This window comes from Odocoileus virginianus, chromosome 16, assembly GCF_023699985.2.
Source record: "Odocoileus virginianus isolate 20LAN1187 ecotype Illinois chromosome 16, Ovbor_1.2, whole genome shotgun sequence".
Taxonomy (NCBI): Eukaryota; Metazoa; Chordata; class Mammalia; order Artiodactyla; family Cervidae; genus Odocoileus; species Odocoileus virginianus.
Genome location: NC_069689.1, coordinates 29,535,939 through 29,550,034, shown reverse-complemented (window position 1 = coordinate 29,550,034; position 14,096 = coordinate 29,535,939). Strand labels below are relative to the sequence as shown.

Below are 14,096 nucleotides of genomic sequence, written 5' to 3'. Positions count from 1 at the left end.
TCCGGCAGCTTTCGTGCCTTGTGGGACTTGAAGTCCGGAGGGGAGAAGCGATCAGGGTAGCCGAAGCGTCGAAGCCGGCGGCCCCTGCAGGTCTGAAGAGTAAGGACTACAATTCCCGACACACATCCCGAGGCCGCGCCGTAATTACCGGCAACCAACCGGACCGGAGCAGGATTAGCTCCAGCCCCCGGCTCGGGAGGGCTGCCTCCACCAATGGCAGCGCTCTCAGTGCTGAGCCTGCGGGTTAGGTTGTGAGGCTCCGGCGGGGGCGGGGAGGAGCCGAGGGGGTTCTGAACGAGCTCGGCTGCTGGGTGGGTCGGGGCGTTCGGCGCGCCCTTCATTGAAGCGGCGGTGGCCGGGCTGGGCGCCGGGAGTGGGAAGCGACGGCGCGGCTGGAAAATGCCAGTCCATTCCCGAGGGGATAAGAAGGAGACGAACCATCACGATGAGATGGAGGTGGACTACGCCGAAAACGAGGGGAGCAGCTCCGAGGACGAGGACACCGAGAGCTCGTCGGTCTCCGAGGATGGAGATAGCTCAGGTACGCGACCCAGCGGGCTGGGACCCCGAGTCCTCGCGCCAGGCTAGCGACAGGCCGCTCTCCGCACGCCGGGCAGCTGCGTCCTGCTGGGAGAGCGGGGCGGGGAGAGAGGGAAGGGGCGGAGACTGGCTCCCGGCCCTCCGTGGCACCCAAACTGTTCGCGGGGCGCTGCCCAGCTCCTGGCGGGTCCCGGTTGACGGGGCGGAGCGGGGCAGGGCGCGGGCCTGGACTAGTCCGGCTCACGGACGATGCTTGGTTCCGTTCTCGATCCGCCCCGCCCTTGGGACCTCTGGGTAGTGCCTCGGGCTATCCGGAGCGGAAAATGTCCCGCATCTTGTCTGGGAGACGCTGGAAATGCCTCCTCTCCCCACACCGCCGACTTCTTATTTTGCACCTTTGCAGCTCTTCTCAGCGTGTGTGGGTTGTCAGGATCCGAGGGTACTCACTCTTGGCTGGTTTAGAATTTATTAATGTCAGCTTCCAAGTCAGCGTGTCAGTCCGTACTGGACATTCGTCCTCTTTCGGGGAGCTGACGTGGGAGCTGGGTCATCTGCATCATTTCTGTGAACTTTTCAAGACTGAGAAGAAGAGCCCAACATCAGGACTGATTGGAGATCTTCATATGCTTATAAATAACTGGCTGGTTTTTGGCAGCTTTGAAGCTCTCCAAATCTTCTCCCCTGCAATCTTTTCTAACTTTGTGCTGGTTTTTTTGTCTGTTTATTTGTTTTTGTTTTCTGTTTTGAAGGGAGTGGGATGGGGCAGAGTGGAGGGGGGCAGGTTAACACCTTAAATCAATTTTTGCAATCTTTTAGGAATGGTTATTTTAAAAAGAAATTTATGATTACCTGGGTTCTTTTCCTTCTATCCATACGATGAAGATGAGACTTATTTCTTTGTTTTGGCCTGATTTTGACCATGTGAAGCAAGGATTGATGACAGGTTGACGACAGCCTATCACCGTGACACTGTCTTTTTTAGGCTTCCCTTTCAAAGAAAACCTCCATGGAAGTGTGTCATTTCAGTCAATAAATCGGCCACCCCGAATAAGTGTTTCTGGGTGACTTCCTTTTGCGGTATTGGGTTCTACTCAATGGAAGCTATAAATAGTTATGATCTGACCACAATTAAAGAGCTGTCATAGGTCACCACTTGATTCAATTGCCAAATGAACACTTATTTATAAACATTACTGTGGAAATTCAGAGGTAGAGGAAATCTTTTCAGTACAGGGTGATCAGCAAAGGCTAGTGGGATTACCTAAATTATCTTGAAGAGTGGGTGGAATTTGGATTGGAGTGGTAAAGTTCAGGTATTTCTGTAGAAGAAGCAATGTAAGAAAAAGTGCAAGGCCAGAGCTTAAGCCTTATTTAAAAGAGTGAGAAAACCAGTTTGGTTGGGAGAAGGATTTGAGCTAGAAAAGGAAAAGATATAGGTGTGAAAGACTTGAGAAAAAGCAGAAAGTGGGATTGATGACTACAAGTTTAGGAGTCAATGTAAGAAGAAAAACCCAAATACAAGGAGAATGGTGGTAGTTTGAACAGAAACAAACAAAAAAAAAGATTTGAGATGAAAGTAGAAGATAACGTATTACAGACATGTTTTCAAGGTCCTGATGGTATATTTGAGTCAGAGTGCCCAACTGACAGGTGGTAATGTGGCATTGGAGCCCGCCTGGGATGGGAAGCATAATTTGGAATTCACCTGCTTAATCATGAAAATAGGTGAGATTTCAAAAGTGAAGAATACAGAGAATATCTATACTATATGTGAGTACGTTTTCTGGATCTGTAAAACATTTTATCTTCACTTGTTCTTTGTTTTTGTTTTTATGGGAGTTAGGATCTCTCAAAATGACATCTATTTACTAAAATTCTGCCTCTCTAATTTTTATTTTGATCCTGTGGGTTTTTATTTTTTTTAACTGTTTTTTGTTCTGTCCCCCAAAATAATGGACACATTAATTTATGAAGAATATGATAATGATTTGAAGCACAAGTCAAATTTTTTAAGTACAAAGAAATTAAAAAAAATTTTCAGTTGTATGTTGCTTTTGCATCTCTTTTCTACCATTTATCTTGCATGTTAAACTCCCACAGTTTTATTCTTCTCCAGCCTGGGTACTGGGCCAGTCTTAAGGCTACAGAAAAACTCTATCTAGAGATATTGGGGAGTGAATCATCTTGAGGGACCACATTTTAAAGAGTCAAGGAATAAGCTCTTAAGAGCCAGAAATAATTTTAATCTGTTTCAGAAAAATTAAAAAAAAAATCATACTTTCTTGCTGTAGAAAGTAACTGAACATAATTTAATTTTTTCTCATAGTTTGACCTTTATTTGATGATGATCAATATGAACATCATTTTGTGCTTAAGTTATTCTGATGTTGTCAGCTATATGTGATATATTGACAAAAACAGACAATGTGAAATATAGGAGAGAGCTGGTAGCTGTCAATTGTTTTCCTTGAAAAGTTTGCTTGTCTTCCTCCTTCCTCTTTCTCACTGACTGACTGTAATGTGGGGAGCGGGAACAGTGGGGACCTAGGAGTAGGAAACCGAGATACTCTGTGCTGAACATAATGAGATTAGTTTTCTTTTTTTATTTGACTTGCAAATTATCCATGTGAGCATTCCATAAGCGGAATTCCCTAAGTATTCTTAAGCAATATTAACCTTTAAAGGACATAATCATTTTGGTGCTTAAGTTCTGGTGAGTTGGTGAAAAACAAGCCAAAAGTGGACTAATTACTTTATAGTTACAGTTTAAGGTCAGCCTTTTTCTTTTTGGCTGTGCTACAGCACGTGGGAACTTAGTTCCTTGACCCGGGATCAAACCTGTGCCCCTTACACGTGGGAGCACACTCTTAACCACTGGACCCCTGCCCCATCAGCCCTTTAATAAAATGATTTAAGAGTGAATAAAGAGGCTTCCCTGGTGACTCAGTGGTAAAGAATCTGCCTGCCAATGCAGGAGACACAGGATTGATCCCTGATCTGGGAAGATCCCACATCCTGTAAAGAACTGAGCCCATACACCACAACTATTGAGACTGTGTCTAGAGCCCAGGAGTCGTAACTCCTCAGCCTGAGTGCCGCAGCTGTTGAAGTCTGGGCTCCGTGGAGCCTGCGCCCTGAAACAAGAGACGCTGCCACAGTGAAAAGCCCATGTGCCGCAACTAGAGTAGCCTCCACTCATTGCAACTAGAGAAAGGCCCACACAGCAACAGAGACTCAGCATAGCCCAAAATAAATAAATACAATTATTTTTAAAAATGAATAAAATTAAGAACTAGCAACTCTTTTAACTCTTATCTGTATTTTACATTAAATCTACAGTGGAAATTATTTTCGATAAATGTTTAAGTCCTAAAGTACTACTTCTTTTTTTGTTTTTTTTTTTTTAACCATTCTAATTAACATTCCAATGTATTTGGAACATAGCATTAGTTTTATCTTTGATATTTGCATTTTGTTAACAGAAATGGATGATGAAGACTGTGAAAGAAGAAGAATGGAATGTTTAGATGAAATGTCCAATCTTGAAAAACAATTTACCGATCTCAAGGATCAGTAAGTGGTAATTTCTGAAGATCACTGTCACTGAATCTCAACCTTGTCACATGTATACTGGCATGAGAGAAATTATATTCATTCTAAACTATTTTCCTTTTTGTTTTTTATGGAACTGACTGACCTGAAAAAGGCTTCAACTGTTGTTTGCCTGCTGAAGGCCTCATTAACTAATTAAAGGTTTTGAGACTGGTTTTGGGGGGGAATTTAATAAGATTTTTATGTGGGTATTGGTAATGAAAGTGTTTTCCTTGGATCGCTGCACCCTTGGTTCTAATATGCTTCATTCATTCCTTTGTTAAATAACTGAATAAAGATAACATTTTTGTAAAAATTTGAGAATAAGAGTTATTTCCAAGAGATGGCATGGTGATTTTTATTTATATCTTAACATTGGATAATGTATACATTGCATGTTTTCACATGCATTGTTTAGTTTGTAAGGTTGGAAGATAGTTTTATCTCTCATTTACTCTTGAGAAGATTGATCACACAGGTTAAGTGATTTGTTCATAGTTTATCAGAAGGTGATAAATTAAGCCAGGCTTTGCATCTTAGGTGCTATCTATCGTGTTCCTTCCACTAAGGCACATTACTTTGGAGGAATCATGGTGGAATCACAGGGCCTGAATCCAGGCTTTCTTGACAGATTTAAAAAATATAGTAATAAGTTCTTTATTATCCACTGTAAAGGTTGAATGAGCAGTATATAAAATTCCCAGCTATTTGTCTGACATGTAGTGTGTGTTTACAGATACTGTTTTTTCCCCCTCTTTATAATGCCAAAACTCTTACGTAAAGTTGGTAACGCAAGAAGGAGCTCCAGTGATTGGAGAGAATAGAATAGATGCAGATTTTAAAGAAATCTTAAAGGTGAACATTCAGTTTGGAACTTGCTGGCAAGGTCATGGGGCATGATATACTTTAGGAAATATAAATGAAAGGGAGAAACCTTTGAGACCATAGATAGCTTAACTTATTCAGAAGCTGCCTCATCAGTTTATGGATTCTTTGTGATTTTGCTGCTTGTCCTCTTTCTCAAACTTCTTCCCTAGAGAGGCCCAAAGAAGAGATGAAAGCCCATTTAATATCTGGAATTGCCAGCCTGAAATAAGACAGATTTCATTACCAGACGAATCCTGCTGTTTATGCCATTTCTGGTGTTAACTTTCATTGGTATTAGTGATGAATATATAGATAATGTTCTATGCTAGTGTGACAAATTAATATAAGTAATCCAAAATAATCCATAGTGTAAAATTTTGCTTTTAAAAAGCATGATATTTTTTAATGCTAAAGATTTACATTACTAATTTGAAGTTAAAATTAGTTTGGATTCCCAGGAATCCATTATTTGGGCAATACAGAGAGTTCATTCAGTTCATTTGGGATCATTCTGGAAAAGAGGAAGCAAATTTGTATTTTAGCATAAGAAATCCATGAATGAGTGATTCTTAAACAGTTATTTAAGATACACGTTATTGAGCTTTTATAGAGCCTTTTTTGGTTATCCAAGAAATGAAAATTGTTGTAAAGCTCTAGTATAATATATTACATAGGATAAGTTTGCATCTAGTGAGTCATTTGGTCTAATCTTGTTCCCCTTGGGGCAGGCAGTTGCCTTGGTTTTTGCTTTCTCATGGCTCACCATGATCACCAGCCAGTTCCCCCTATCAGCATTATTCATTTCTGAAAGTATTAAAAGTAGACTAATTAACACTATTTAATAGGATTCTTTCTCAAGGAATTGGTATCTATAAATATGTTTTTGAAAAAAAATCTTGGCACAAGGTTTCTAATTATTTTTTTGTGTCTTACCCTGTTGCTTTGTTTTTTATTTTTGTCTTCTCATACTGTGTATCTCTTTAAGCTGTCTCAAATCCTCTTTGGAAGAGGTGGGAAATATAATATTAATAATAATAATAATAATAAATATCCTGCTTTGCCTGTTCTAGCACTATAGGGCACATATAGCACTCCTTTCCTAAGGCAGAAAATCCACAACTTGCAGTTTGTGAAGTGGTGGAAGGTGAGTTCTTCCACCTTCTTAAAAAGAAAGAGGGACTTGTCCCACCTACATGTCCATTCATTTCCGTGTTCAGCATCCAGCAAACATTAATTAGCTTCTGTTCTGTGAATAGTATTGTGGTTTCTGCTGCAGGACTCATGATCCTTGCCTTTGATGAGTTTATACTTGATTCCAAGGTTGTAGAAGTTATACTGATTTTGAGGAATCTGTTTTTTTTTAAAGTGAGTTAATTGAATACTGTTAATTCACATATCCTTTTCATTCAGGATGTTCACCTATTCAGGATACCTTATTATCCATATTTTGTATGAGTTTGATGTTTTTCAGGTGCAGTCATCTTTTGTATTAGTTTTTAGCATTTTGTTTGAAGTTGTATTTATAATTTCAAAAACTATTAGTATTGTGTTATACTTTTTGGATTTCATACATTGTATGTTGAGTTTTAGAAAAATTTAACCCAGACATGATAATGTATTATTTTGGAAGTTGATTCAGATAATTTTTCCTTTCTGGTTGTAAAAAAAAGAATATTAACTAGTATGAACACTCAAACTTGCTTTATTCTTTTAAAATCATTATATAAATCGCTATGCTAAATAGAATGATCAATAATAGGCAATATTAGTTGTCTTAGTTGGTATTTTCAAGAGGAAAGAGTGGAATATTATATGAATGCCAAGTATCATGTTTTCAATGGTCAACTGCTATTTATACAAACAACTATAAGCATGATCAGTGGTTTCTCCTGGGAGTTACTACATGCCATCCTTATGATGTATTATGAGATATTCACCTATGATGCAGTAATAAATGGCAAAAAAATTTTTTATATAATGATCTTAAATTGTTAATCTGCTTTGAAATTTTAGGATATCTTTGAAATGCCACAAAACCAAGGTTAGAAACACTTCTCATAAAGAATGACAGTTTCAACATTTTCTTGTTAAAAAAGTTCTATCCTGCAGGACTATTGGTAAAAATAAACATTGAGTTGCCTCACATACCATCTTTGATAATCAAGCTGAAGGTGTTGGTGTGATGGCTGTTAGATTAGGTCTCTTTGCACGTAGACTCTTAAAAAGAGCAATGGGGATTCTTTGCCCCACTTTTCACTTCCCCATCTGCCGAGCAACTCATGTTGTTATAGCTTCTTCATTCACAGTCTAGATGAGCTGAGTATGCCAGGTCTTAAGTTCCCTAGCCTTTGGTTTTACCTTCATCACTAGGCTTCTTCTTTGTTCTCTTAAAAATTAAGTAGGCTGAATATTGTTATACTGACTCCTTTTCAGGAGATTTGGAGATTCAGTAGATTTCAGGGAATTATTTATTTCTGACAGCTAGTAATGCCTGTATCTAAATTACTCAAAATGATTTGTTCCTTTTAAACTCAGTGTTTATTCGACCTTTTCTCTTAGAATTGATTTATTCTGCAGTTAAAAACATCTACAGTGTCCAGAGGTAGTTATTTTGGTTGTATTTTTTTGATTTGTAAATTAACCATTAAAAAACGATATATCTAAAAAATAGAAAAATATTTCTTTTTGATTATTTGCATAAAAGTTAAATGATGTAACTGTGTTCTTGTCACCTGAGATCAAGGAAAAAATACATTTGGTAGGCTATTAGAATATGAAGGATATTAAGAGAGAATGTATAGAAATGGTAAATTGTTAGCCTTTGCTGGGCTTTTAAAATTAATATCTTAATTTTTGCTTTGTTAAGACTTTATAAAGAACGATTAAGTCAGGTGGATGCAAAACTACAAGAAGTCATAGCTGGAAAAGCACCAGAATATTTGGAACCACTGGCAACTTTACAAGAAAATATGCAAATTCGTACAAAGGTAGCAGGTAGGAAAGTGAAACATCTTTTCCATATAGTAGAATATGAATTCTTCAATAGATTTAAAAGGTGTTTGTCAAATGAGTGGTTGTTATTAATAGAAGTACAAATGTATTTACATTGACCAGATCATTATACTATCAATCAACCCACAGTTATTTTATTAAATGCCACCTGCTTTTCTCTGCTGCTGTGGAGGGTTAAAACAAAAAAGCCCTCAAATTGGTCAGAGTGTTGTTGAAAAGGTATTTCCACATGTGAAACAATTAGAAACCAGGATATTTTCATTAAGAGATACTGTTACTACCATAGTTTATTTTTCTATTAATGTTCAATTTAAGTCCTCTTAGTATTTTCATCTTTAAGAGTGATAAAGAGCTCTTATTTATAAAGCATTAAAAAAAATTGATCAGGATGTTAAAGAACAGGGAATTAACCTTCAAACCTGTAGTTCAGTTATAAGTTTTTATTTTGAAAAGTTTGGTGACGCATTTGTGACTATGAATAAATGAAGATGTATTTTATTTGTGTGGTTAAATTTCAGTCTTCTGTTTGTAACTGGGATCTGGCCTCAGAATTGTGTCCTACCATGCCTAACAAAGGATATATCTATTTGAAGATCATTTAATGATTTTTCACAGTCAAACTAAAAACTGAAATTTACTGGAGATACTGATTGTTTTCTTTTTGGGGAACAATAATTGATCTTCATACACCTGTTATTTATTAATAATAAGTATGGCATTGTTGATAATAGGTTCTTCTTATACTGAATCCTCCTTAAGCCGAATTTTAGTCTTGAGTGCTTAATATTAAGTGTATAGATAATGTGATGCTTAATCTGCTATCTTTGCATATTGACTTAGACATCCTTAAAAGTAAACATGTCCTTAGTTTTATTTGACATTTGAAAAGAACTAAGTGAGACTTCCTAATGTTTTGAAAATATTACTTGAGTCAGTTATTCACTTTGCTGCTAGCTGGCCTCCTTTACTTTTTGATTGTACAAAGAGCCATGTGTGTGATTGTGTTGCTGATGGCATAGTTCCAGATATCTGTTCCTTGCCTTTACTGTATAGGAAAGAGTATTGCAGTTCTAGGGGCAGCTATGGCATAGAGTTAAGTATGTACATCTAGACCTCTTTGCCATTTTTATGATGGTGTATTTGCATGGCCTATTTTATGTGTTTTTTTTTAGGGTGCCTATTTTATGTGGTTGTTTCGGTACCTCTAAGTTAAACTGTCTTGACCATCCATCCTCTAGGTAAAGCTCTGTCAGGAGCACTCAAACATTGTGTTAATTTATAAATTTTGTTATATTAGTTTATACATTTAGTCTTCTTGGAAGCTTTGGACTCTGAAAATAAGTAATAGTTAAAAAAGAGTGGTTTCGATGGTTATGGTATACAGTTGTTAGTTTGGGTATGTGTGATTGAGAAACCAGAGTTTTTTGACTCTGTTACCCTTATGAGTCCTGAGACATTGTTTTTCATAGGTGAAGAGTTTTATTTTCATTTTAATCATTCTCTATCAAGCATTTAGAAATATTCTTTAGAAAAATGGGTAGGAACTAAAATTTGTTGTGTAGTTCCTCTCTAGCTCTTAAATTCTTAGTTTTGTAGTCTTCTTTGACATATATTTTGACTAAGCCTTGTTATTTCTAGTTTTTAAAGGTAAAGTTAGACCTACCAATTTCTTCTTGATTCATTTTATAAAATAGGACAGAATTCTTAGAGGGAAGTGATAATGAAACTCCTTGTTGCTAACATAATCAGAGTAATTGTGTTTGGTTGCAGGAATCTATAGAGAGCTCTGCTTAGAATCTGTAAAGAACAAATATGAATGTGAAATTCAAGCTTCTCGCCAGCATTGTGAGGTACTGTTATTTTGCTTAACTTTTAAGCTGATTTCAATTCTTCAAGTCTTCTTCTGAGTGCAGCAGTTAAAAAAGTAAAATAAATGAAACAAAATTGAATAGTACTTTAGCTCAGCCCGCTTATGCAATTTTTTTTTAATACAGTTTCACTGGAAGCTATATTGGAAATAGGACACAAAGAAAGAATCATACAAAAGAACTAGTGATATAATTTTAGAAGTTTTGCAGCTGTCACCTTAAAAAGACTTTGTAATGATTATGTCATCTGGCATCACCAAATAGTATAATTAATATAATGTTAAAGACTCAAAAAATGTATATCCAGTACTGTTAATTTCTCAATTTTTAGATCTGTTTCCACATCTTAGGGCAAAATTCTCTATGGGGGAAAAATGGATTCTCTGTATTCTGTTTATTTTTAATAGCACTGGAAAACATAGTGTTGATTTTGCAGATAACTTTTCATAAGACCTAGACAAGATCTATTTATAAATAACTAGTGAAAATAAGAACAAGTTCTGTGATGATTCTTATCTTAATGTACCATATCTTTATAAACTACTAAAATACTGGGAGTAGACAGATATAAAAATGATGGAGCTTGTGTCATTTTCTTGGTTATAACTGTGATGAAACATCTTTCGATGTTTACTGGCTGTTTGGAATTTCTTTTCTAAGAAGTACCTGTACATATCTTTTGCCTTTATGTTGAGCTTTTAGTCTTTTCCTCATTAACTGTAGAGATTCTTCATATATTCTGGATACAAATGCACTGCTGGTTATAAGCTTTGCAAATATTTTTACCCAGGCAGTGGGGTATCTTTTTCACTCTTTTTGATGACCTTTTAAACAAAATTTCACATTTTAATGTGGTTGAATTTATCATCTTTCCTTTATAATACTGTATCTGTTTCTTGTGTGTTCCCCACTTTGAGTAAAATGATATGTTTTCTTTTAAAATTTGAAATTTTGCTTTTTATTGCTAAACTACCTTTATTTCATTTTTCTGTGTGATTAAAGTATGGATCTAAGTTTACTTCTTTGCTTATGGATAGGTAATCTCACTGTTTATTACATACTTCATTGTTTCCCCACTAATCAGCAATTCCATCTCTTTTTTATACCAAATATCCACATATGTGCTGGCTTGTTTTTAGTGTTTTTTCCATCTGTTCCAGTGATCTCTTTGGCTCCTCTTGCACCAGTATCACAATTTCTCTTTTTACAGCTTTCATTCTAGTACGTTGATGACTCAATAGCCTAATAATTTTACCTTGCTCATTTTCTTCTTACAGTTGCTATTATTATTAATTTTACTTGTTGTTTAGTAACAGCTTTTTAAAAATTACCTTTTTTACTTTTTATTTTCTGCTGCTGCCTAGAAAAGTGAGCTTTATATATTGAAGAGTTTATATGAGTGAGTTTATATATTGATACTATATCCAACCATGTTACTCTTTCTTAGACTGTAAATAATATAAATAAATCATCATATAAATAATAATGTGATTTGTGAATAATGCTGCAGTGAAAGTGATGTATGTATTCTTGGCACCCTTGGTGAAGTTCAGTTGACCATACATGCATGGGTTTGTTTTCAAGGCTCTCTTATTTCTGTTCCATTGGTCTAAGTTTTATTCTGTTACCATATTGTTATAATTACTGTAGTTTTATAATATGTTTTAAAATTAGGAAATGTGAGGCCTCCTCACATTTGTTCTTCTTTCTCAAAATTGTTTTGGCTACTTGGGATCCTTTGTATTTCCATATGAATTTTAGGATTGTTTTTTCTATTGCTGTTAAAAAGTCATTGGAATTTTGATAGAGGTTACATTGATTTTTTTAAATTGCTTTGGGTAGTATGGACATTTTAACAGTAGTAAGTCTTCCAATCTGTGAACGTGGGCTCTCTTTCCACTTATTTGTATTTTCCTTAATTTCTTTCATCAGTGTCTTATATTGTCAGTATACAAGTCTTTCACTTTATTGTATTCCTAAGTATTTTATTGTTTTAGATACTCTTGTAAATGAGATTTTTAATTTCCCATATCTCCTTAATTCTATCAGTTTTTGCTTTATATATGTGTATATACATATATATATATATATATAGAGAGAGAGAGAGAGAATCTGTATTAGCACACACATATTAAAATTTTTTTATTTTTAATGAGTGTAACATTTTATCCTTTTTTTATACCCTTCTATCTCTGTAACAGTGATTTTTGCCTTAAAGTCTATTTTGTCTTGATAGTTAAAGCAGGTACCCTAGTTTTATTTGGCTTGTTTTTTCATTCTTTATTTTTTTTCCTCTCAACTTCTTTCTGGCCTTGTATTTTAGGTGTATTACTTATAAATAACATATACCTTGATTTAAAATAAAACCATTCAACAATTTTTGTCTTTTAACTGATAAACTTAGTCCAATTATTTTGATATTTAAGTCCAGCCTATTCTGTGTTTTTAATTTGTTCTGCTTTATCCTTTTTAAAAATTCTCTTCTGACCTTTTTTTGGTAAGTGTGTGTGATTTATTGAATTTTAAAATTACATCAGAAATGTATGTCCTCTATTTATATTTTCATTGATTACGTTCACACTTTCCATTTCTATATTTTAAAGATTATCTTAAATTTTCAGTATGCATACCTCCATTAGTAGAATCTAAATACCAATCGATAGCTCTGTCCTTCTTGATAGAATTCCTATATAAAGGACCTTAGAACTTTAACTGCAGTTACTCCCTCCCAAATTGCAAGTTATAGTTGTTGACAATTTCTTACATTTCTTACTTTAGATGAGACATTACTCTGATCTCATAGATTTAGTTCTGTTTAAGTTTATCCATATTTTATTAACACTAGCTACTTGTTAACTGTTTTTTAATTATTAAATTAATTAATTAGTTTGTATCAGATCTTAGTTGTGGCATGCGGAATATTCACTGCTGTATGAGGGATCTTCCTCTGTGGTACCTGAGCACTAGAGGGCATAGGATCGGTAGTTGCCACATGCAGGCTTAGTTGCCTGGAGGCACATGGGATCTTAGTTCCCCAACCAGGGATTGAACCCACATCCCCTGCATTGGAAGGTGGATTCTTAACCATTGGACCACCCTTGTTCATTGTTTTTTAGCTGCGACCCTTCCCTGCAGGTTTATGTTTTGCTTTTTGAAGAATATCCTAGGCATTCTTTCCCTGAAAGTCTTTTAGTTCAGTTTTTATTTGTTCAAAAATAGCTTTATTTGTAAACATTGTGGAATAACAGTTTAGGGGGCTATAACATTCTAGGATGACAATTATTTCCTGTTAATATTTTTAGGATCTTGCTTTCCACAGTCTGTGCTAGATGCCTACAATCATTTGTAGATAATTTTTTCCCTTCCCCTCACTGGCTGCAAAAACTCTTCTCTTTGTTGTTCTTTAGTTTCTGTACTGTGTCTCCACAGGATTATTTTTCTCTCCTGACTTGGATTTGCTGTGACTTCTGCATCTCAGACTTTGTTTTCCATTAATTCTGTTTTATGTTTTTTTGTTTGTTTGGCTGCGAGGCATGTGGGATCTTAGCTCCCTGACCAGGGATCAAATCTGCACTGCTTGCATTGCAAGGTGAAGTCTTAACCACTTGGACCGGCAGGGAAGTCCCTCCATTAATTCTGAAAATTTCTCAGCTGTTAACTTTTCTGGTATTGCCTTTCTTCCATTGTCTTTACTTCCATCTTCTAGAACTCTAATAAGTCATATGTTAAGTCTTCATTCTGTCTTTCATACTGCTTAATAGTGAATTCATATTTTTATTCAGTAAGTCATTATCAGACATTCTTCAGAGCCTAATTCTGCTGTTTCTTATTTCTGCCAAACCTCACAGTTTGTTTCCTTATTTCCTGATTCTGGAGGCTTTATTGGTAGGAATTCTGTGAGCCTTGGACAGAAGACGTGGCTCTTGAGATTGTGTGTATGTGTGTGCGTGCATATGCTCAGTCATGTCTGGCTCTTTGCAACCCTGTGGACGGTAGCCCACCAGGCTGCTCTGTCCATGGAATTCTCCGGGCAAGAATACTGGAGTGGGTTGCCATTTCCTCCTCCAGGGGAATTTTCCCAACCCAGGGATCAAACCCTGTCTCTTGCGTCTCCTGCATTGGCAGGCAGGTTCTCTACCACAGTGCCACCTGGGAAGCCCCCTTCAAATAGTATCTGCTGTTTTTTCTGCTGAGTTGTTTTAGCCAGGTATCCTCATC

General features: G+C 36.2%; 1 protein-coding gene across 2 annotated transcripts in view; it reads left to right on the top strand.

Moving 5' to 3' along the window:
• Positions 1–289: 289 nt before the first annotated feature.
• The window catches only part of BRMS1L (BRMS1 like transcriptional repressor), a 48,132-nt gene continuing 34,325 nt past the window's right edge, over positions 290–14,096 (top strand). The window contains exons 1-4 of one of the 2 annotated variants that reach the window (XM_070478026.1): positions 290–541; positions 4,023–4,113; positions 7,865–7,992; positions 9,781–9,860. In XM_070478026.1, the coding sequence (XP_070334127.1) occupies positions 400–541; positions 4,023–4,113; positions 7,865–7,992; positions 9,781–9,860 (441 nt within the window). In that variant the 5' untranslated portion in view covers positions 290–399. The remainder of the gene's footprint in view (positions 542–4,022; positions 4,114–7,864; positions 7,993–9,780; positions 9,861–14,096) is intronic. The other variant, XM_070478025.1, reaches the window with a different exon arrangement.